Source organism: Protopterus annectens, chromosome 3.part1 (assembly GCF_019279795.1).
Source record: "Protopterus annectens isolate FY-2018-M chromosome 3.part1, PAN1.0, whole genome shotgun sequence".
Taxonomy (NCBI): Eukaryota; Metazoa; Chordata; order Ceratodontiformes; family Protopteridae; genus Protopterus; species Protopterus annectens.
This window is the reverse complement of record NC_056732.1, coordinates 1,018,819,136-1,018,842,963: the sequence shown is the minus strand read 5'-3', so window position 1 is coordinate 1,018,842,963 and position 23,828 is coordinate 1,018,819,136. Positions and strand designations below refer to the sequence as shown.

Below are 23,828 nucleotides of genomic sequence, written 5' to 3'. Positions count from 1 at the left end.
ATTTTCCAGATGTTTGGGATAGTTCCCTCTTGGATTGTCCTGTTTATAAGTATAGATACTGGATAAGCAATTTCTTTGGCAGCTTTTTGGAGAAAAAGTGAAGGGAGTTTATCAGCAGAAGGAGTACAAGGCTTCAGTTTGTGAATAAGTCTAGAGATGAAAGAGGTAGGAATAGGTTGTAGTTTAAAGTTATTGGAAGAGTGTCTTTGGTTTATTGGTGGGCAGGAGTTGTTAGTGCTAAGATGTCCAGCTAGAGATAGAATAGTGTCAGTGAAAAAGGAGTTGAAAGCATTTGCAGTGAGGTGGGGAGTGTCTGGGTCAGCATTAAGAGGGGTGGGAGTTTTGGATGTTCCTGGGGAAAGGAGTCTGTTAATAGATGACCAAAACTGTTTGGGATTGTTATGATGAGTTTGTTGAAGTTTGCAGTAGAAGTTTTTTTTGTCAGTAATTATTGCTTTTTTAGTTGAGTTTCTAAGTTGGTGGAAATTAAGAAGATCGTGGGAATTTCTATGGCATCTCCATTTGGCCCAGACTTTATTTCTGGAGAGAATTTGCTTTTTAGTTTCCTTAGAGAGCCATGGGGCAATATTGGGTTTCATTCTGATGGTGCGTTCAGGAGCATGTTTGTCAAGAATGGATAAGAAAGTGGCATTAAAGTAAGATACTGCATTTTCAAGAGGAAGAGATTTTAAAGGGCTCCAGTTGCATTTGCTGAGTTCATTTTGAAATAGGTCTATGTTAAAAAGTTTTGTTGAGCGTATTTTTTGAATGTTAGGGAGGTTTGGGAAATCAGTCTTTTCTCTAGTGATATAGGTTAAAGAGTGATCACTTATATCATCAGGCAGGGTTCCTACTTTGTAGGCCTGTTTGACTTTGTTTATGGGTATCCAATCTAAAATACTCTCTTTATTGTTAGGCTTGTTGATTCTAGTGGTTGAGGTGATAGTCTGGTTGAAACCATATAGGTTCATATGAGAGGAAGGATTTTCTGCATTGATAGTATTCCAGTCAACATTAATGTCACCTAGAATTATAGTTTCTTGGGGGTAAGTAGTAGATACCCAGCTAAGAAAGGGTTCAAGTATAGGTATGTTGTTCCCTGGTGGTAAGTAGATGCAGATAATGTAAAGGGATTTCTTGTTGTTTATTTGGAGTTTTGTTATGATGGTTTCTACTTTACAGTCCAGGGTAGGATAAGCTGGAAGAGTAGAGATATTTAGTTGATTCTTAAAAAGAATTGCTACTCCACCACCTTTGCGTTTTGGTCGGTCAAGTCGTACTATACTATAGCCTTGGGGTAAGATCTCCGTGTCTTTTGTATGTGGTTTGAGCCAGGTCTCTGAGAGGCAGAGAATGTCAAATGAATGGATATCTAGGAGGGCGTGTAATTGAGCTATTTTGTTATTTATACTATGAATGTTAAGGTGTCCTATAAGGAGGGAGTCATTAATTTTAGGTATATTAGTTTTGGGAGAGGGATAAGTTGGCCCAGGATTAGGGTGGATGTCTCCATCTTGTAATGTAGAAGGATTTGGTCTGGTTATTAAATGGTTCTTTAGAGATTTGTAGTTTTAGTTTCTTATTGGTATGATGGACATACTTAAGGTGTGAGAGTCTGTGGTATTTAGGTAAGATATAGTTGGGGTTAAAAGTAATGTTGGAGTGTAAAATGGGAGAAGTATGTGTGAGAGTTGAGGTATGTTTGTTGGAGTAGATAGGGTGGACAGAAAGGGGACTTTCAAAAAAGGTAACAAGGTATGCTGAGAACAGGATGGTAAGGAGTAGAACTGTGAGTGTGAGCATAGTAAGGAAAGTGGGAGGCATGATTAAAGGGTAGAAGAGTAGTAGTAAAGGAAGGAACTAAAATAGGATAAGATGGGAGATGGGATGTAAACCTATAAGAGAGGGGGGAGTGGAAGAGGGTCAGTAGGAGGTATAAGAGGGTATAAAAGGGTAGTGTAAGAGGATGCAATTAAAATGAAGTAGAAGACAAGTAGAGAGCTGTGAGGTCAGATATAAGGGAGGGAGAGAGGGATAGAAAGAGGTAAGAGGGAAAGGGGTGGTAAGGGGTGTGGTTAACAAAGGAGCGGGAAAAAGCAGGGCTAAGATATTGGAAGTAAGAAGTAGGGGGTGTGTTTAGAGAGGTATAAGAGTAGGACCCCTGGGGTGGGTGGGAATTGGGGTAGGGAGGGGAGCGGAGTGAGCCCGCAGGGCGAACGGAGCGGGCATAAACAACTGAAGGAGAAATGGGAAAGGAGACAATCAGTGATACTGGTAAGTAAGGTAAGAAGGTATATAATGAGATGAAAAGGTAAAGTAGAGACCAGTGTCTCAGGGAAATGATAAAAGTTCGGACAGGTTAAAAGCAGTATTGGATCATACAGTGAATATAGAGGGGGAGCAGGTTTAAGTTAGGAAGGAAAGTATGCAGTTTACAAGGATAGAGCAAATCAGCGAGAATAGGGGACAGACAGAGTGAGGCTAGAATAGAGGTTAGAGGGGATAGGAAGTCAGAGTACTAGTTTAACAGATGAGAATGGCGAGTAGGAGCCAAAGGGGAAACAGCAGAGGAAAAAAAAGAAACAGAGGGGAGGAAGCCACCTGTAGGTAGCACAGATAAAAAGAGGGAGAAACAGAGAAAAATAAATAAGACCAAGAAGGGGTGAGAGGGAGGGAGAGAAGTTAATTAAGATGGAGGAGAGTAGAGGATACAAAGGGTGGGAGAGGGGAAGCTAAGAAGGAGAGGTACTGGCTGCTAGAGACTCACGCACAGGCGAACTATAAGACCCTTTTAGGAATACCAGAACAGAAGCCTAATCTACTAACAAGTCTATGTCCATAACCTACTTTCTTTCCTTGGTAGAGAGCACAGTATAGGACGGGTAGTTTCAATCACAGGAGGGTTGTCTTTCCTTGGTAGAGAGCACAGTATAGGACGGGTAGTTTCAATCACAGGAGTGTTGGCCAGGTTCTTCAGGCACCAGGAGGACTTAAAAGAAGACTGGAAACAGTATAGATTGAGCAGGAAACTGCATGACTTTACACGTTACTTGACCACGGGGAGGACATGCAGACTCCACACAAAAGGCGCTCCAGACGAGAATCGAACAGGAGAACCTCTCGCTGTGAGGCAACACTGCTAACCGACGTACAGGAAGATCTGTTTGAAATGTTGATTGTTTTCTATACTGCCCGCAGAAACAACTCCACTAGAGAAATGTCTTGCTGCACAAGCACGAAAACCAAACAAAATAAAAAACTCTATAACAGGAATAATGTACAACTCACTCAACGTTATCAACTTTTAGTTTAAGTGAAAATAAGTTGACTACTTTTTTTTCTAAAACGTGAGACTACATCTTTAAATAATGTTCTATCCGTGAGGATGGCTTTTTTGGTAAGATTTCTAAGTTGCTGAAAGTGATGAAAATCAGAGCTGATTCTATGGGACCTCCATTTGTTCCAGATCTTATTTTTGGAGAGAATTAGTTTTCTAGTTTCATTTGAGAGCCAAGGGGCTGTAATAGATTTCATTCTAATAGTGCGTTCGGGAGCATGATTGTCTAGAATGGAAAGGAAAGTAGAATTAAAGAATAATACTGCTTCATTTAGTGGAAGAGTCTTTAAAGGGTTCCAGTTGCAAGTTCTGAGTTCGTTCTGAAATAGGTCGGTTTTAAAGTGTTTAGTGGAACGTATTTTTCTTATATTGAGGGGGGGGAAGATAATCAGTCTTCTCTCTTGCAATGTATGTTAAACAGTGATCACTGAGGTCATCAGGCAGGGTCCCAACATTATAAGTGATATTACATTTTCAGAGATGACCCAAGGAGAAAAGCTCCAGTTACAGACAGTTATCAATACATAAAAATTTACAGTCCATGATACAGAAATAGTTAAGGTACATCAGATCAGTAGATATATACACAATAGTAATTTATTTATTTATTTAGTTAGTTAGTTAGGGTATGTACAGCAATAGAGCTTTCAAAGCCATATATACAATTAATGAAGTGATGGTGAAGTATGTGTTAAGGATGTAGTGTTTTAGAAAAACTACATGTCTAAGGTGCAAGAGCTGAACTGCAAATGTAACGTGGGAAGGTGTAGGAGAAGGTGGATTAAGATTCCTGAGGAAATGAGGGTTAATTGAGAGACTATAACATAGAGTAAGGTGTGGGAGTGCAGTGGAGTTGGGTAGGGTCATGACAGGTGCAAGTCTTGGTGTTTAAAAAAGAACTGAGATTTCACCTTCTAAAGTGTATAGGGTGGGTGATGGAACATATGAGTGTTGGAAGTTTATTCCAAGCTTGGGCAACTGAGGACTTGTATAGTAGTTTACCGACAGTTTTCTTAGGTTGGTAAATATCTTGGAGTTGCTGGTTTGACGTGGAAAGGGTACAAGTGGGAGTATAAGTGGATACTAGGGAGAAGAGAGCAGGGCAGGAGGATGGCTTGTATAATGTGGATTGTATGATTTGAAGTTGTGATAGTAGGAGTTGTGGGAGTTCTAGCCATTGGAGAGAGTTGAGCATAAGGCAGTGTTGTGACTTATAAGAAGAGTTGGTGACAAATCTTGCTATTTTGTGATATGTTTGTTAGAGTTTGGCCAGGGTTGTGGACTGAATGTTAGTTAGGACTGGGGCAGCATAGAGAAGGGAAGGGAGGAGAAGTGCCCGAGCCAGGGAGAGTCTAGCATTAGAGGTCAAAAATTTTCTATTGCAATAAAACATGCACAGTTTTTGGTGTTTTTTTTTTAATATACTTTGGAGGATATGTAAGTTAAGTTTAAGTTCATCATCAATGATGGCACAAAGGAGCTTTGTGTGGGAATCTGGTTTTATGTTGGTGTTACTGGAGGATGTGATGACAAAGGTGGATTTATAGTGAGAGAGAGCATGAGGGAGGAAAAGCAAGATTTTTTTGGGGGGGTGTAGGATGAGTAGATTATCAGACAACCACTTTTTATGGATAGAAAGGCTTCTTGGGTAAGAGTATGGTGGTCAGAACTATTGGTGGAAGTGGAGAATGAGAGTAGAGTTGTCTGTGTATTGAATTAGGGAAGACTGTTTGCAGGATGTATGAAACTCATTAGTGAAGATGTTGAACAGGAGGGGACTCAAGATGGAACCTTGGGGTACACCGGATGTGACTGGAAGGTAGGGTGAGCAGGAGGAGAGCCATCAGACAGATTGTTGCCTATGGGAGAGGTAGCTAGAGAAAAAGGTTAGGGCAATAGCAGATTGAGGTTGGTGAGTTTAGATAGAAGAATAGGGTGTGAGACAGTGTCGAAAGCTTTGGACATGTCAAAGAAAAGACAGGATATGAGCTGGTTGTTATCACGGGCCTCTGTGACAGTATGTGTAAATAATAGGAGGGTAGTAGCTGTGCTGTGGTTAGGCAAAAGGCCGTGTTGAGTGGGTGTGAGAAAGTTTTCCTGGAAGAGATAGTTTAGTAGCTGTGTATGAATACATTTTTTGAGTAATTTTGAGAGAGGGGAGAGAATGGCAATTGGTCTAAAGTCAGATGGTTTAGTTGAGTTCCCCCTTTGTGCAGGGGGATAGTGAAGAAGGATTTCCAAATGGCTGGCACTGTTGCTTCCTGAATAGATTTATTGATTAACAGGAATACTGGATAGGCTATGGATTGAGCAGCTAATTTGAGGAAGATAGGTGGGAGTTTGTCAGAGGAGGGTGAACATGGTTTAAACTTCAGTAAAAGTGATTTAATGTAGGAAGTAGAAACAGGTTGAAAGGTGAAGAGGCTATTGTTAAGAGGGGTAGAGAGGCTGTTTGTGTTGGAGTTAGAAGGTGTAAATTTTTTGGACTGTGTCACTGAAGTGTCTATTGAGGAAGGTAGCAGTTTGTAGAGGGGTGTTATTTGGGAAAGGGGAGGGATTGGAAGGGCAACCTGGATGGAAAATTTTATTTAGGGTAGTCCAGAATGTATGTGGATTGGATTTGCTATTAATTTGGGGAGAGTTATAGTAGGATTTCTTGTCCTTACTGATGTGTTTTTGACGAAGTTCCGAAGTTCTTTGTAGTTTTGTAACGGGGCGGGGGTTTTTTTGGTTTTAGTCCAGGCTTTCCAAGCACTATCACATTTATGCATGAGTGATCTTGTGTCTTTAGATAGCCAGGGAGTGAAATTAGATTTGATTCTAATTCTCCTGGATGGGGCAAGGGAGTTAAGGGTGTCTATGAAAATTTGATTAAATTTAAAAACTGCTTCATTGAGATGGATGTGTTTGAGGATGAACCAGTCAATACTAGACAGAATTGAATTGGGTGGTATTAAAGTTGCATAGTTAACTACCGTCTCTATGCGAGTGTGGTTTGGGCAGTTGGGCAGAGTGTCGTAAGATGGTAGTAGGAAGATGCTCACTTAAGAGTTTAGTAAGGTAGTTGGACTGTGATAAAGGTTAGGGGAGTTAGTGAGTATCCAGTCAATAGTAGAGTTGGAGGAAGAAGCATTGTGCAGGCGGGTGGGAGAAGTTATCTGTTGGTGGAATCCCTATCAGTATATACTAAGTTGTGGAGAGTCAGATGTCAGTTTGGACCAGTCACTGTTGACATCGCTGAGGATAAGGGTTTCATATGGTATATTGTGGGAGAACTAGGATAGATTCCAGGGCTGGAATATTCATTCTAGGGGGTATGTATATGGAGGCAGTGGCAAATTTCTTGTGAGGGTTAAGACGGGAATTTAGGATGATTAGTTTAGCTGGTTAGAAGTCTGGAATAGGGATGGTGATAGGTGAGAGGTTCAGGCTGTCAGAGTAGAGTATGGCAACACCAACTCCACTTATAAAGATTCTATCAGAGCAGTAGGTATTTAATCTGGGCGGGAGTATTTCATTGTTTGTGATGTGGGGTTTTAGCCAAGTTTCGAATAAGGTTAAGATGTGAGGGAGGTATGGGCTATCCAGGTATGCAGCTCAGTAATTTTGTTAGTGAGGCTTTGGATATTTAGGGACTAGATAGCTAGGTGTTTGTGTTATGAAGTCTGGTGATAGGGGGGATGGGGAGGGTATGACTGATGAGGAGAGGGGGAGGTAGAAGAAAGTTTGTATGTTTTATGGCTATGGGGAGAGGAGGGGGGGCTAGCAGGATTGGGGTGGATGTCACCAGTGAGATGTATGTTACTAGGAAAAGAAGTAAGAGGAGTTAGGAATAAGAGTTAGTAGTGTAGTTTTGATTTGGATTTATAGGAGAGAGGGTAGATCTGTAATATAATAAGCTTATGAAAGCAGTAATTGGAGTAGTTGAAGAGAGATGGGGAGATTATGAAGGAGTGAGAGGGAGGAGGAGGGTTAGGGGTGCATGTGATAGGAGAGTATGTGTATGGGTGGGAAAGGTAGGTGTGATAGAAGGTTAGAGCAGAAATATAAGAAGTAGAAAGGTAAAGTATAGAAGTTGCATTTTAGTTTGTGTGGAGAGTGTAAGGTGTGGAGTGTGTGGATGAGGAACTTTTGAGAATATGAAGTGATGTAGTTGAATATTGATAGAGCAAGGGGGTGCGTGGTTGCAGGCAGGAAGTGGTATGTGAGGGGTTGAGCTGGCAGGAAGGGGAGGTAATGGAGAGGCTAAATGCAATTGAAGTGGGGGTGGGAGGGAATGGTAGGGTAGGGGGGAACTGAGCCCAAGCGGAGCTACACCCGCAGAGAACCCAAGAAACCCCAAGAAAGACAATCAGCGAAGCAGGTATATTTCGCAGCAGTGGAAGCAGGAGAGGCAGGAGGGAGCAGAGCAAGGCACAGAGATGTTCTGAAAAGTCAGTAGGGAAGGCGGTATAAGGACAGAGTAAAGAAGATAGCACAGGCCAACAGGATAGAGTAGTTCAGAAGGGTCAAACTACAGTATAATAATCAGAGATGAGAGCACAGCAGACAGGGATCTCGAGTAAGAGTAGCTGTAGAAAGGCAGGAGAGGGGGAGAGCAGAGTAGATAGTAGGATAGGAAGCAACCTGGAGATGTGCAAGCAGCAGCAACCAGGGGAATAGAAGTACAGGGATGAGCTTAACAAGCAACTTTTAGCAGGACATACTTTAATTACACACAAAAATGGAGAGAGGCAGTCTTCGATGGGGCTTGGCAGCAGGTAGGTCCAGGCAGGGTAGATCTGTGGGCTTGAATTTGTGGTTATTATTAACCTAAAAAAGGAGAGAGAGGAGAGGGGTTAGGATAGAGAGGAATCAAGTAAGAGTAAAAAGCTAAAAGTGTGGTAGTGTGTATATGGGGGGGGGGTTAAGGTAAGTAAGAGAGAAGGAGGAATGGAACAGTGGGTGCTGTAAGGCAGTAAGAGAAATGAAGCAATGTGCACTAGTTAGAGCTACTTGGGATTGTGGTTGGAGCTGGTAGTAGAGTAAAAGGAGAGCCTGTGATGGTGAGAAATGGAAGGGAGTGGATGCAGGTTGGAGTGTGGAGCTAGAAGTGAGGAGTGGAGGTATGCAGTGAGGCCTAGTGACTACAGAAAGTGTGTAGAAATGACTCTGGAGCAGTAGTACAAAACAATAATGCAATTTAAACATAAAAAGCAGCACACACAGTAAATGCAGTAGTCACATAATAGAGATTCATATGCACATTGCAAAGTCAGTAGGTACTACTACAACAGTTAACAGCAGCAATGCAACAAATTCCATTAGTCATTAATATGCAGTGCGATCCTCTATAACAAAAGAGTAGTCTTATACAGTATAAAGCCCTGCAGTTGTGTAGTAAGTAATTACCTGACAGTCTAAATGGGTGCTAATGTTCGCTATGAGAAATAGTTGTTGACATCCAAAAAACAATAAGCCCAATTCAGCAGCAAGCACATTAAACTTGGAGTGATAGCAGAAACAAATTGGGAATTGGGAACAGGCACTGGAAATAAGTAAGATACAAAAAATACACCGCAAAAGAAAAACAAGTAAGTGACACACCATATCTTAAGGTAGGCAATGTCCTACAAAATGTCTTAAATAACCACGAGTTGTGGACCAAGTAATTTAAGATCAGAGTGCATTTATAGGCAAAGAGGACGCTTCAGCATTGACTAAAACCCGCTAGTAGCACCAAGCTTTTAAATGCAAGTGAATATACAAATTACAGAGAAATGCCACAAACCAAGAAAAACATAGGCGACATGAAATATACCTTAGCTGTAGTACTAACCATTTGCTTGGGAATAAGCCAAGCCAAATAATAGAGTACAATAAAAATGCTCACCTAGTTCAGCGACTGCACACCACATTTGTAGAGATAATATGTCATTGGCTGCCCTTAACTCATTCACTCCAATGGAGCTCAGGAAGTTTGCACTGTAACTTTCAATGAGCGGAGCCTAATCCTTTTGACAAAACCAAATTATGTCCTCACACTTCAAACAAATGTTCATATCTCTGGAAACATAGAAATTATGGAAAAATATAAATGGCAAACACTTCAGCACAAACTATTTTTATAGTTGTAGTATTCTTTAGGTTATAGGTCTTAAACTGAGTTATTAGTCACAGTAATTATTACTTTTGTAACATTTTGTAAACAACTTACAATATCTCAGCAACCACTCAAGTTATACACATAGTTACACACATAGTGTCTGCAGCATTTTACTCATCTGAGAGCTTTCATATGAGGCTAAGTAATTTGGTCTATGTTACTTGGTTGAAATATTTAGAAAAATGTGAAAATTATATCTGTATAAATTAATATCATAAAGACAACAATTAATATCCCTTCACCTGCAATCAGCAGTGGTAAAATATCAATGAAGTTGAGTTTGCCATTGTATAAGCTTTACAATGAAATCTTTTAAAACCTTGTACATAGCATGGTTTTGGAATTATTGATGCAAATATGAACAAGCAATATTTGACTCCTAGAGGTGTCAGTAGGAGTTAACTGCAGATGCACCTAGAGGCATCACTCTGATGTAATGAGTTAAGATCTTGAAGGCCTTTCTTAAAAGAACTCACTCTGTTGCCCTGTGCAAAACCATGTTCCACCTTAGGACTTCCGTTTTTATGCTTCAAGTCCTGTTTGCATATCCTTTTGAATCACCTTCTATTGTTGATCTGAAGTTGTTGTCATGGAAAACGTTGTTCTTGGTGGGCACTACTTCCACCAAGCATGTATCAAAATTGTTTGACCTCTCTGCTAAGTCTCCTTATCTGGTTTTCCCTCAGACCAAACCTATTTTTCTGCCTAAGGTAGTATCAGAAAATAATTTGAAGTAGTCCAGTCATCTACTAGTCTTCTCCCCCCCCGAATTTTCTGACAGGATTGAATATCTTCTCCATTAGTTTAATGTTCATAAGCAATTGAGGTTTAATTTGGATAAGACAAGGTCCTTTAGAAAATCTAATCACTTGTTCATCTAATTCTCAAAGTCTCTGTTGGGTGCTTCTGTTTCCAAGGTTAAGTTGTCCAAATGGTTTTCTGATTATATTTTCTTTTTGGTATGTTTGTGGCTACTTCTACAGTCTTTTTCTCCAGAGCTGCTTTGGATGATATTTGAGCAGCTGCATCTTTGAGTGAGTCATCACACCTTTGCATCCCACTACAAAATCCAGGTCTGGGCTTCGTTTGGTTCCACCATATTGTGCAATAGACTTCCGTGAGATCTTTCTAGGGTGTTACATGTTTGGGTCTCTCTCCTACAGGTTGAACCCATATGGAAAAGACAACATTGGAAACAAACATTATGCTTCTTCTTCTTTCGGCTGCTCCCGTTAGGGGTCGCCACTGCAGATCAACTGTTACCATTTCTTCCTGTCCTCTGCATCTTGCTCTGTCACAAAAAACACATGCATGTCCTCTCTCACCACATCCATAAACCTTATCTTAGGCCTCACTCTTTTCCTGTTACCTGGCAGCTTCATCCTTAGCATCTTTTTCCCAATATACTATGCATCCCTCCTCAGCACATGTCCAAACCAACGTAATCTTGCCTCTCTGACTTTGTCTCCAAACCTTTCAACCTCTAATATACTTATTCCTAATCCTGTACACCCTCGTCACACCCAGTGCAAATCTTAACATCTTCAGCTCTGCCACGTCAAGCTCTGACTCCTGCCTTTTTGTCAATGCCACTGTCTCCAACCCATATAACATAGCTGGTCTCACTACCCTCTTGTAGACCTTCCCTTTCACTCTTACTGGTACTCATCTGTCACAAATCACTCCTGACACTCTTCTCCACCCACTCCAATCTGTCTGTACTCTCTTCTTCACCTCTCATCCACACTCACCATTACTCTGAACTGTTGATCCCAAGTACTTAAACTCATCCACCTTCCCTACCTCTACTCCCTGCATCCTCACCATTCCTCTATCCTCCCTCTCATTCACACACATATATTCTGTCTTAGCTCTGCTGACCTTCATTCCTGTTCTCTCTAGAGCATATCTCCACCTCTCCAGGGTCTCCTCCACCTGTTCCCTACTCTCACTACAGATCACAATGTCATCTGCAAACATCATAGTCCACGGGGACTCCTGTCTGATCTCGTCTGTCAACCTGTCCATCACCATTGCAAGCAAGAAAGGGCTCAGAGCTGATCCCTGATGTAATCCCACCTCCACCTTAAACGCATCCATCACTCCCACCGCAGACCTCACCGCACACTACCCTTGTACATATCCTGTACCACTCTTACATACTTCTCTGACACTCCTGACTTCCTCATACAATACCACAACTCCTCTCTAGGCACCCTGTCATATGCTTTCTCTAAATGCACAAAGACACAATGCAACTCCTTCTGACCTTCTCTGTACTTCTCCATCAACACTCTTAGAGCAAACATCGCATCTGTAGTGCCCTTTCCATGAAACCATACTGCTGATCACTAATCATCACCTCCCTTCTTAACCTAGCTTCCACTACTCTTTCCCATAACTTCATGCTGTGACTGATCAGTTTAATCCCTCTGTAGTTACTACAGCTCTGCACATCACCCTTATTCTTGAAAACCAGTACCAAAACACTTTTTCTCCATTCCTCAGGCATCCTCTCACTTTCCAAGATTTCATTAAACAATCTAGTTAAAAACTCCACTGCCATTTCACCTAAACACCTCAATGCTTCCACAGGTATGTCATCTGGACCAGCAGCCTTTCCGTTCTTCATCCTCTTCATAGCTATCCTTACTTACTCCTTGCTAATCCACTGCACGTCATGATTCACTATCCGCACATCATCCAGCCTTCTCTCCCTCTCATTCTCTTCTTTCATCAACCCCTCAAAGTACTCTTCCATCTGCTCAACACACTCTCCTCGCTTGTGAGTATGTTTCCCTCATTATCCTTTATCACCCTTACCTGCTGCACCAGCTCAGTTCCTCTGTCTAGCCAATCGGTACAGGTCCTTTTTCTCCCACCTTAGTGTCCAACCTTTTATACAACTCTTCATACGCCTTATCCTTAGCCTTTGCCACCTCTCTCTTTGCCATGCACCTCATCTCCTTATACTCTTGTCTACTTTCTTTATCTCTTTGAAAATCCCACTTCTTCGCCAACCTCTTTCTCTGTATACTCTCCTGTACTTCATTCCACCACCAGGTCTTCTTGTCCTCTTTCCTCTTTCCAGATGTCACACCAAGCACCTTTCTAGCCATCTCTCGTACTAGCTCTGCTGTAGTTATCCAGCTATTCGGTAACTCTTCACTGCCACCCAATGCCTTTTTTAACTCTTCCCTGAACATCACCTCACAATTACCCTTTTTCAATTTCCACCATTTGATCCTTGGTGCTGCCCTCACACTCATCCTCCTCTTCTTGATCACCAATGTCATCCTACAAACCACCATCCTATGTTGCCTAACTACACTTTCCCCTGCCACCACTTTACAGTCTCCAATCTCCTTCAAAGTTATGCAGTCACCTTAATGATAGATCTGTTTTGTCTGTTAACGTCTGAATCAACCCTCCCCCCTACCTTTTTGGTAGCTCTATTACATCAGGGATGATGGGCAGGAGAATCCACTTTCTTTTTTTGTGCCTGGCATTTCTCTCTATGTCTGAGAAGTTAAAGAAAGAATAGGGAGCAAACTAAATCTAAGGTAGTCCTAGTGAAGTGAGTGGTTATGTGTTGAAGAGGTGGAGCTCGCTGAACTGAAGTCTTGGAAATCGGCTGGCACTGGACCCAAGCCGGAATCGATAGTCCATGTGCTGAACCAGATGGAAACAGACAACATGCATCTGTCATTATGGTGAGTAGAAAGCTTTCATTTTTCTAATATACTGAAAGAAAGAGGAAAGAAAATAGGATGTCTGATCATGTAGCTATTTGGGCAGTATTTGGTGAGGAAGAAGACATTAGAAACGATAAAGGATTAAAAGATTGACTGTATTTTATAGTTTTTTAGAAATATTAAAAAAAGGAAAGGGTAACATTATTTCAGGAACATATGACGGTGCTTCTGTCTGCAAGTCATGAACTCAGAAGTACTGCAGAACAAGAAAATATATAAAACATACTGGGGAATTAGATTTTATAAGGGGGTGAGAGAGAGAGAGCTTTATGATTGATAAAACTAAGGTGAAAAGGTATACTTATCAAACAGAGGTTGAAAGAAAAAAAAATAATAGTAACACCTTATACTGGGAAGACCTTAAAAAGTTAACTCCTTATGTGGGAAAAGAATAAAGGTGGAAGAGATTCGGATGCGAGAGAGAGATAAGTACCAGAGAAATCATAAAGATTCTAGTAGAGTTAATGGAAAAAATGAATGAATTTGTAAAACAAAATGAGAAAGATGTTGAAAAAGAAAATTTTAATGGAAGAACTAAGTAACATATTGAATGTTGGAAGACTATGAAAGTACCAGGATATGATAGTAGGGAGTGTGTTTTTTATAAATAAAAGGGAAAGGATGAAAAAAATATTTCTTGGAAGTTTTAAATGAGTGTTTAAATAAAGGATTGAGTGAGAAGGAAATTTGTGTGGGACTAATAAAGATTTTATGGAGGAAGAGAGAAGAATTTAAGTTGCAGACCTGAAGATGAGTTTTGTTACGTAACACTGACTGTGAAATAATGAAGATTTTGCAGAAAGATTTGAGGCAGTTATGGATCAGGTAGCAGGAAGGGAATTTTTAGTATTACAGGTAAAAAGTTGAAAACATTAATTTTAAAATAAACTGTAGATAGTATTTAAAAGAACAGAGATAGGGACAGTCAGCTGTTTACGACAAATAATAAAAAGACTGAAGTTTTAGAGATAGTTTGTAGGACCATTTGGGTGAAAATTCTCACAAAGGGGTGGTTAAGTTGTAAAATAGAGATGAATAAAAATGTAAGACCAGTGTCTTTTAAGTGAGGTTATTTTTAGTTTAGTGACAAATGCAGTAATTGAAAAAGTTGATGGAAAGGTAAAAGAGGCCAGGATAAAATATAATGAGAATGATAATGCCACCAATAATGAGTTATTGTGAAGAATGTAATATGCTTAAGGGTGGCCTCATGTGTAGTGGAAAAACAATTATCTTTTGTTTGGCTTTGACAAAGTAAAGAGGAATTTACAGGTTTCAGAGATACCATAAGGATGTCGAGAATATTAATTAGATTTTTCAAAGAGCTTTATTTCAGCACTGAGGAATTTCTTACAGGCAACCTGTATAGAAGATTCTACAGGAATAAGAAGTGTGCTAATTTTCTCTGAGAACATAGCTGGTGCATGGAATAGATTACCAAATTGCATTAAAGCAAGCAGTAGTTTAGATATTTTTAAGAGTAGCTGGACACCTATTATGGGAATAACTGTTTTGGTATATTGGCAGGCTAAAAGGGTATTATTGTTTGTGCTTAAAATATTTGTTTGTATGTGTGTATGTACTTGTGCAATGTTTGCCCTGCTTTTATAATGTGCATTTGCAACTGATGTTTGTGTTTCAGAATCTGGGTTCTTACTGAATAAGGTCTCCAACTAAATATCTGTGAGAGATGCTCTAAAATTTCAGATATTTTAGTCTTTCATAATAACATGCATTTTCACATCCATGGATGTCTTTGCTATATTTCGACTGGATACTTTTCAGGTTATTCATGCTTGGTTTCTTATAAGGTTTTTGTTTTGTCATCCATTACTCAAGTTTGGGTCTAATGTAACTAACAAACAATGACTTCATCATTTCTGATTTCTCAGACTTTATAAATCTTTTATATAACCTATGGTTCTGTAACTATCATTAGCCAATTGGTTGATATGATTAGAAAAACTCAGAGCTGGATCTACCCATATACCCATATCCTTAAAGTAATCTACAGTTTCAATCATGGTGTACTGTATTAAATATTCACCTTTCGGTTTATGTCTCCTAAATCTCTTATGCTTAGTTTTTGAAGTATTTATCAGGATATTATTCTCCTGAGCTCAAATGCCCAAGTTCAAGTTCTTTTGCAGCTATGCCTTATCTGTAATGCATGTAATTAGTTTACCCATTTTCAAGTCATCTACATACAGAATGTAGAACACCTCAGATGAAAAAGATAGATTTGAAAGGTACAATCTAAACAAGTACTGGGCCTAGGATACAGCCCTGTGGGACACCCTAACTGTAACCTCAAATTTCACCTCTCCAATTGCTGTTTGATGCATGGCATGTCCTATTTGTAAGCTATGCAGCTATCCATCTTACCAAGAGTACATTAATGCCTAGTTGTTCTAATTTATTGATCAGTGTTTTGTGTATGACCCTATCAAATGCTGTAGTTAAATCTGTGTACATTATATCACAGCACAATTTTTCATTCATTGTTTTATATTGTTATAGAGCATCATGTTACAGGTGGTAATAGAGCTATTTTCAACATATTCTTGCTGATATATAGTTTCAAGTCTCAACCTTTCCGATTCTGACAGTAGTTTATCCAATATAACCGTTTCCATTATTTTTCCACAACATGGAAGTAAACTAGTGTGTGTCGTTATAACTCTGGGTTTGTACTGCTCCCCTTTGCTTTAAAGACACAACTGCATGTCTACATTCTTGAGGAATCACCCCATATTTGTACGACCTAGTAAATAACAGGTATTATGTGTACTGTAAGTTCATGTAGAAGTGTTCTCAGGTTATTACTAATTCTATCTCCTCCCTGTGCTTTGTTTGGATCTAGTTGAGTTCAGTATCTGAGGTTAGCTGGATGTCACTAGGACAATTTATCACCCTTTTTGTGGAGCCAGACTGCTTTGTATACAATTTTGTAAATATAATATGTCTAATTTGTATTAGATTCCCAGTTTCTAGGCCCTAAGACTGAGAAGCTCCAGTTGCTACTTTGTTTATAAGGGAGGGTTTGGCGAGGAGGGGCATTTCATGGTTGTGATCTGACTGTCTAATTGTAAGTCTGTTAGCCATTTTGGTTAAGTGGTTTGGATTGATATGTGCTAGAAGGTGGCAGCTAGTTTGTTTCACAGAAAGCCATTTTGCTGTATTAAGAAGTGAACAATGGTACCCATTTCTTGGAGTCGGAGAGATAAATCAGTAGAACGAAACCAGGTTGTAAAGTAATAATCACTGTTTAACAAATTAAAGCAACATGCATTTCCCTCTGAATACTAAAATGTGTTCAGAACTATATTTGATTCAAAATGTGGTACAAACCATTCATTCAGTTTATCTGTTCCTCACCAAACTGTCAGGAAGACAGTTACTAATAAATAGAGCCAGTAGACATGAAATATTTTAAGAGAGAGAATCATTCAGTATTTTACTTTCAAAGTTATTAGAGGAAACATCTAAAATGTAGTTAGTCTCATTAACACTGGTGGCAATATTCATGGATTGTTCAAAGCTTCCATGGGGTGAGATAAGCACCTTCATCACCACAGGTGCATGGACCTCAGAATAGACAGCTTGCTAATTTACACAGAGATTCAGACGAAAATGAAACTTTAATGAACATAGTTCAAAATCTCATGTAGCCCCTACCCCAAGTATAATATAGTAGGAGTTAGCATCTGTTCCCATATCAATCCCTTAGTTCTAGAATATACATTTCCACTGACTAGTTCTTTAGTAGCTTAAACAGTGCATATAAAAAGTTTACACACCCCTGTTAAAATGCCAGGTTTTTGTGATATAAAAAATGAGACCACGATTAATCATTTCAAAACCTTTCCCACCTTTAATGTGACCTATAACCTGTACAATTCAGTTGAAACACAAACAAATCTATTAGGGGAAAAAATATAAAAATAAAAAACGTACAATACGCTGGTTGCATAAGTGTACATACCCTTAAACTAATACTTTGTTGTGTGTGCACACCCTTAAACTAATACTTTGTTGAAGTACCTTTTGATTTAATTACAGCATTCAATCTTCTTGGGTACACACCTGCCATCAATTAAAGAGACTCTAATTAACCCCAAATAAAGTTCAGCTGTCCTAGTAGGATTTTCCTGACATTTACTCAGTTGCCTGTTGCAGCAAAAGCCATAGTTCGCAGAGATCTTACAAAGCATCAAAGGGATCTCATTGTTGAAAGGTATCAAGTCAGCAGAGGGGTACAAAAAAATTTCCACAGCATTGGATATACCATGGAAGACAGTCACAAAAAGTGGAGAAAATATGGGACAACAGTGACGTTGCAAAGAACTGGATGTCCCTCCAAAATTGATGAAAAGACAAGACAAAAACTGGTCAGGGAGGCTGCCAAGAGAACTACAGCAACACTCAAGGAACTACAGGAATTTCTGCCAAGTACTGATTGTGTACTACCTGTGACAACAATCTCCCGTATTCTCCATATGTCTGGGCTATGAGATAGGGTTGCAAGGAGGAAGCCTTTTCTTACACAGAAGAACATCCAGGATCTGCTGAAATTTGCAAAACAATACATCGTCTCTGAAAAGCATGTGAGAAAATGTGTTATGGTCTGATGAGACCAAGGTTGAACTTTTCTGCCACAATTCCAAAAGGTACATTTGGCACAAAAACAACACTTCGCATCACCAAAAGAATACTATCCCCACGGTGAAGCATGGTGGTGGCAGTATCGTGCTTTGGGGTTACTTTTCTTCAGTTGGAACTGGGGTTTTAGTCAAGGTGGAGGGAATTATGAACAGTTCCAAATACCCAGTCACTTTTGGCCCAAAACCTTGAGGCATCTGCTAGAAAGCTGAATATGAAGAGGAATTTCACGTTTCAACATGACAATGACCCCAAGCATACATCCAAATCAACAAAAGAATGGCTTCACCAGAAGAAAATTAAAGTTTTGGGATGCCCCAGCCAGAGCCCAGACCTAAATCCAGTAGAATATCTGTGGGGTGACCCAAAGAGGGCTGTGCACAAGAGATGCCCTCGCAATCTGACAGATTTGGAGCGCTTTTGCAAGGAAGAATGGGCAAATATTGCCAAGCCAAGATGTGCCATGCTGATAGACTCCTACCCAAGAAGACTGAATGCTCTAATTAAAATAAAAGATGCTCCAACAAAGTATTAGTTTAAGGATGTGCACACACAACAAAGTTTAAGGGTGTGCACACTTATGCAACCAGCATATTGTGCATTTTTTGTTTTTTATATTTTTTTCCCCTAACAGATTTATTTTTCAATTGAATTGTACAGGTTATAGGTCACATTAAAGGTGGGAAAAGTTTTGAAATGATTTATTGTGGTCTAATGTTTTTCTTTCACAAAAACCTGGCATTTTAACAGGGGTGTGTAAACTTTTATATCCAGTTGCCATTTATGTTCTGTCAGGGTATTTGTTCAACACCATATCATCTTAGGTATTAGAGGTTTGTTGTGGACCAAAACTCCCACAGTTGCTACACTTGCAGTTGGAAATGCAATATCCATTGCGTCCATTTTTGTTTCTCCTCATCTCTCAATCCATGTTGCCTTATGGCTCTTTCTTGCATACAGAATCCATTCATCAACAGAACTAAATCTGTGGTACTGGGGGAGGAGGGTTACTCTTTCACCTCCTTGTGATTCTTCTTTGGCTATAATAAACAGAATGTTGATTAGAGCAGATTCAGATCTTGACTAACATTCCCTGTTGTATATAGAAATTGATTGGAGAGAGGTTTCTACATTCACTCTTCATACCTAAACTGGTTAGCTAGATCCTGAATATTCTTGCAGAAGTTACTCTGGAGTTTACAATGAACAAAACACATTTTCAGTCCCCTTGAACTAATTCAGTACATCTCGAGCAGGTTGCATTATTCCCCAGAAACATCCTAAGGATTCCAGATGGAGTAAAAACCTTACCTCACTGTCAGACAGAAGATGTATAGCCTCTATTTTCTTACTGCCATATCTCTAAGCTGCCCCAGTCTTCACCTCGCAACTGTCCAAACCTGAACAATGTTGTAATACAATAGCCGAATGTGCAGTAAACTGTAGCAATAGAACGCATCATTGTCTGGTCCTTAGAGAATTAAACTGGTTAGAACTATGATATCACCTAGATCTTTCTCTGCTAACTACAGTACACAAACTTCACTGTAAGCCAGCAAATTGCTCAGCACTTAACTTAATAAACACTACTCCCCCAATACAATTTTACTCTCTAAAGAAAAGTCACTAAGCACTATACTGCGGAGTGATTCCATATATACAAATATTGTCTAAACTATGGAACAAGATTCCACTACCACTGAAATCCATTCAAAATGTAAAGTCATTTAAAACCCAACTAAATCTTCACCTTTCAAATCAGTGTACATCTCCAGGATAAATGCCAATGTCATCTTCATCTTTCTAAATCATCAAACCATTTGTATTCATTCAAAATCATATGCCCTAGAACCAGTCTTCACCAATACCTGACTAGTTTTACTAGCATCTCCCAACTATATACATTGTTTTGTGACACGGCTTACCCCTACCTCTGTATTCTAATATACTGCAAACCTTATGATAGCCGCATATATATGATTGTTGCTGAACTTGCTTTACACCCCACCTCTGAACGACAATATTAATATTTTCCACCCTACCTAGTTCCTTCCCTCACCTTCCTTTTTTATTTCTAAGCACTAATCACGTTTTATTATCTAACAAACTCACTAATAATGATCTTCAAATGCTCTGTGTTCAACGTCTCCTAATGCATAAGTATCTTTTATACTGTTATAGTTGCCTCTGCTTTCATAGAAATGTAATCTAATTAGCAAACTTGTGTGTAGTAGTTAATGTATATAATTTAATGTCTCTTCATGTGTATTCCTGAATGTCTGTTTAAAAATGTTTGTAATATGTTGGAGCTTGTCTCCGTGGACCTCCGCTGAAAAGTTTTTGTTTTTGTTTTTTTTTGTTTGTTTTATTTTGTTTTTTTGACTAAACAGAGTAAGACAAACTCAGTAGACAAAAGCAAAATAAAATAAAATTGTGACATATCTATGAGAGGATAATAGTGCCCTGGTCCTGAGCTGGCAAAGTGATCCACGGGTTCTTCTAAGCCCTCCAGGTTCCTTCTGTTCGTAAGCATATGGCCTTATCAGAGTTTTATAAATTCTACCAGCTATTCACCTGAATCAAGGTTCATCTCCTCAGTCTTCTTAACAGTAAATCAGGTAACCCTTGTCTAACCTGGGCATTACCCTATATGTCTTAGCTTTTTGATATAATTTATTAGCTTATTATGCTTCAGTTGATCCCTGTTATGAAGGCCAAATTCAGCCTCGAAATTAGTCTCTCTTGGCCATTCTCTCCCTCCACAACAGGTGGAAACTGTCCTGTGGACCCCATCCCATCACCTGCTGTATTGGTAGGAGCTTGTTCCACCACATTTGGAGTTTATTCTTATGTATATAAAACCTAGTATGATCTTGAATGTGTAACTCCCTGCCTAAGTTAACCTCTGTGTGCAGTGCAACTTTTTCTGAAATGTATTGTGATACAGTGATAACCTTGCATAGGTTCATTGGTAGTTACTAGGTATGTATAAGTCTAGCTCAAACTCCCAACTGCCCCAATGCACTGCCTGATGAAGTGACTCTACTAATAAGGAAAACGCAAGTTGATGAACCCCCTTCCTCCATAAAGGGACTTTAATTCAAAATGTAAATGTTTATTGTGAAGACATAAAATATTTGATAATATACTGCTAAGATTTGTACCCGAAACAACTATTTAAAAAGTAATTCACTTTTAAATTAAAAGTAACAGTGCTGTATTACTAAACCTACTTAGCACAAAATAGCAGCTAAATATGTTGTGTTACATGTGGATGACCCAGTTATTCAACTGAAGTATACAGCAGATAGCTGTAGAATAGCTTCTTGTTGTAAGCTGCAACACTTATATACATATTTGGCTTTTATGAAGTTAGTTTGTCACAGATATTTATAACAATGAAACAGGTTTTATAGGTGGTAGTTCTATGTACATGACGCATACCACAATGATAAGTAAGGATACAGCTGTTTTGGTGTGGGGTAGTATTTCTGAAAATGATGTGCATGTATTCAGTTAGTCCATCTAATAAACAAGAGGATAAGAGTTCTGGAGGAGTAAGTCCTGTTTTTGAATGTATGATTATTATTCTGAGTGTTTTCAGTGCTAGCACATTTGTCTTAATGCACTTCTATAAATGATTAAAGAACAGTAACTGACACCCCTTTCAAATTTTAATGTTCTCTTCTAAGTGTATCAACCATTTTTACAAAGTGAATTGCTCTGACATATTAATTGTGCTTGCAGGTGCCGACATCGCTAATGTTTGCAATGAAGCTGCTTTAATTGCTGCTAGACACCTTTCAGAAGCCATCAGCCTAAAGCATTTTGAACAAGCCGTAGAACGAGTAATAGGAGGTATAATCTATGTGAATATCTAATTTAGATATTTTTTCATGTAATGAGCCTTAATTAATCAGTTAATATATAAAATAGTAGAAATATGTTTCATTTAATTTTTACTGAATATCAGTAGTGATTATCAGTAATGTAAGTGCTGGGTGTTCTCAGATGAGTTTGCAGAAATCCTACTACAGTGTCAGTCTGCACTGTCTCATGATGGAAGTGTGCTTTCTAACCTTGTCACAGTGTTTTCCTTTCACATGTATGTTATTTAGTCATAGCCATCCTGATGTACTCATAAATGCAAAATGTTCAGCTGCCACTGTTGTTGCTCTGCATCATCTCTCCACTTTATTTCACTGTGTCATCAGTAAAATAAAGCAATAGAGATATGCAGTTTTTTTTACATTTTTGTTGCTCCTTTTTTTTTTGGGGGGGGGGGCAGTGCTCTGCAGAAAGTGTCATACTGAGTTGATCACAAGATTTCCATTATAGTATAAAACAAAGGCATGTGTGGTCATGTGAATTCATCGTGTGCCAAAGTACCATCACACAAGGCTGGTGTGGGAGATTACTTTTTAGAACATACAATGTATGTCTCATTTATGTGGCGAAAAGGTAAGCTGTTAAGCCATAGAAATTGGGAGTACAGTCTTAGATTTTCCTCATTATTATAATATTAGTCTTTTCAAACAAATATAGGGCATTTCTGAAACATTCTACTGAGGCAAAATGGATTGTTTTCACTGCATTCCTACATTAAAAGGAAAATCATATGAGGTGTTCAGGAGTGGAACTTAGTAAAAAATAAATGTGCATTGGGAAATAATTGGATTGTCTTTGTGGCACTATAGTTTTACAATCAGTTGAACTGTCAGGTAAGTTTTCAGTAGTGGAACTATTTTTCATGTCAGTATTGTGTTTATTTTCTAAATGAGAAAAAAGATAATAGATTTCATTCATTACAGTCCCGAATTATACAGAAGAAGCTTATTACCTGTTCAGGAGTAAAACTGTCACTGATAGGCAAAAACTTTATCCTGAGAAAAATGTTTATTCGATTAATACATTAGACAAGATAAGCCTACAAGCTGTTCATCAGTAGAACGGTGTGTATGCACATGTTTATATTTTTATATAGATGAATAGTAATTTTGCAGGAGAAAGAATAAATGGGTTGTCTTTACTGCAGTACTAGGCTTAGAAGGGAAGTGCCTCTAAGGTCTTCAGCTATTGGGCTTATTTTATGCAGCCTAAATATCAAAAATTGCATTATAAAATATGTCATGTCAGTAGTACAACATAGCCAGTATTCCCTTTGTTGTCCCAGTAGCTGTAATGGTGTTACGTACCTTTGTTACTTCTCAGGTAAAGCTTAATTTCAGAAGGACAGCAGGAATTCATTGTGTTAGGATTATACCACTTCAGAAAGAATTGTTCTGACCAGAATATCCTAAGCTGTCCTTTCCCTTGTACAACCTTTTATAATTCTCAAGCCAGCTTCAGTTCTAACACTAGGTGTCATAGGATATCTAACTCCGGCACTGGTATATACTGCTTTTCATTTCTTTTGACACTGACACAAAGCAGTTTAACTGAATTGCTAAGTTTCTGGACTGCACTATTTTTCCAGGGTATAACTGTTCAGTTTTACATTATTTTTGTTGTTTACATCTTCTGCCTAGTTTGCATTTAAAACTATTGCAATTTCCTCTAAATGCTGATGGGATATACCAGCTGTTTTATGATCTGCTAATCTTTTGTGTTTGTTGGGAAATTAGATTGACTGATTATTTGCCTTTATTGACATGTTTTGTCAGAAAAGTTTTAAACAAATTTGTTTAATTGTGTGTAGAATACTGAAATCTGTAGAAAATTCCAGTTACAGGAAATTGCAGGAAAACATGAGAAGAGTCCAAGAAAAATAGAATGTAAGAGGAGCTAGATGTTACCCAGTCTCAGTCACTTCGTCCAATTATTTTGGCTCAGTTTCTTTCTGAATTGCCAAAATGTATATGTAGTCAGGCTTACCTCATACCATATATTAACCTCGATTGTAGAGCCTGCAAGAAGACCTCACCAGGTG

General features: G+C 38.9%; 1 protein-coding gene across 2 annotated transcripts in view; it reads left to right on the top strand.

Annotated features, from left to right (window-relative positions):
* The window catches only part of AFG3L2 (AFG3 like matrix AAA peptidase subunit 2), a 1,447,137-nt gene that overhangs the window by 1,180,709 nt on the left and 242,600 nt on the right, over positions 1–23,828 (top strand). For both annotated transcript variants that reach the window (XM_044067171.1, XM_044067172.1), the window contains one exon: positions 21,647–21,757. In XM_044067171.1, coding sequence (XP_043923106.1) covers positions 21,647–21,757 — 111 coding nt within the window. The remainder of the gene's footprint in view (positions 1–21,646; positions 21,758–23,828) is intronic.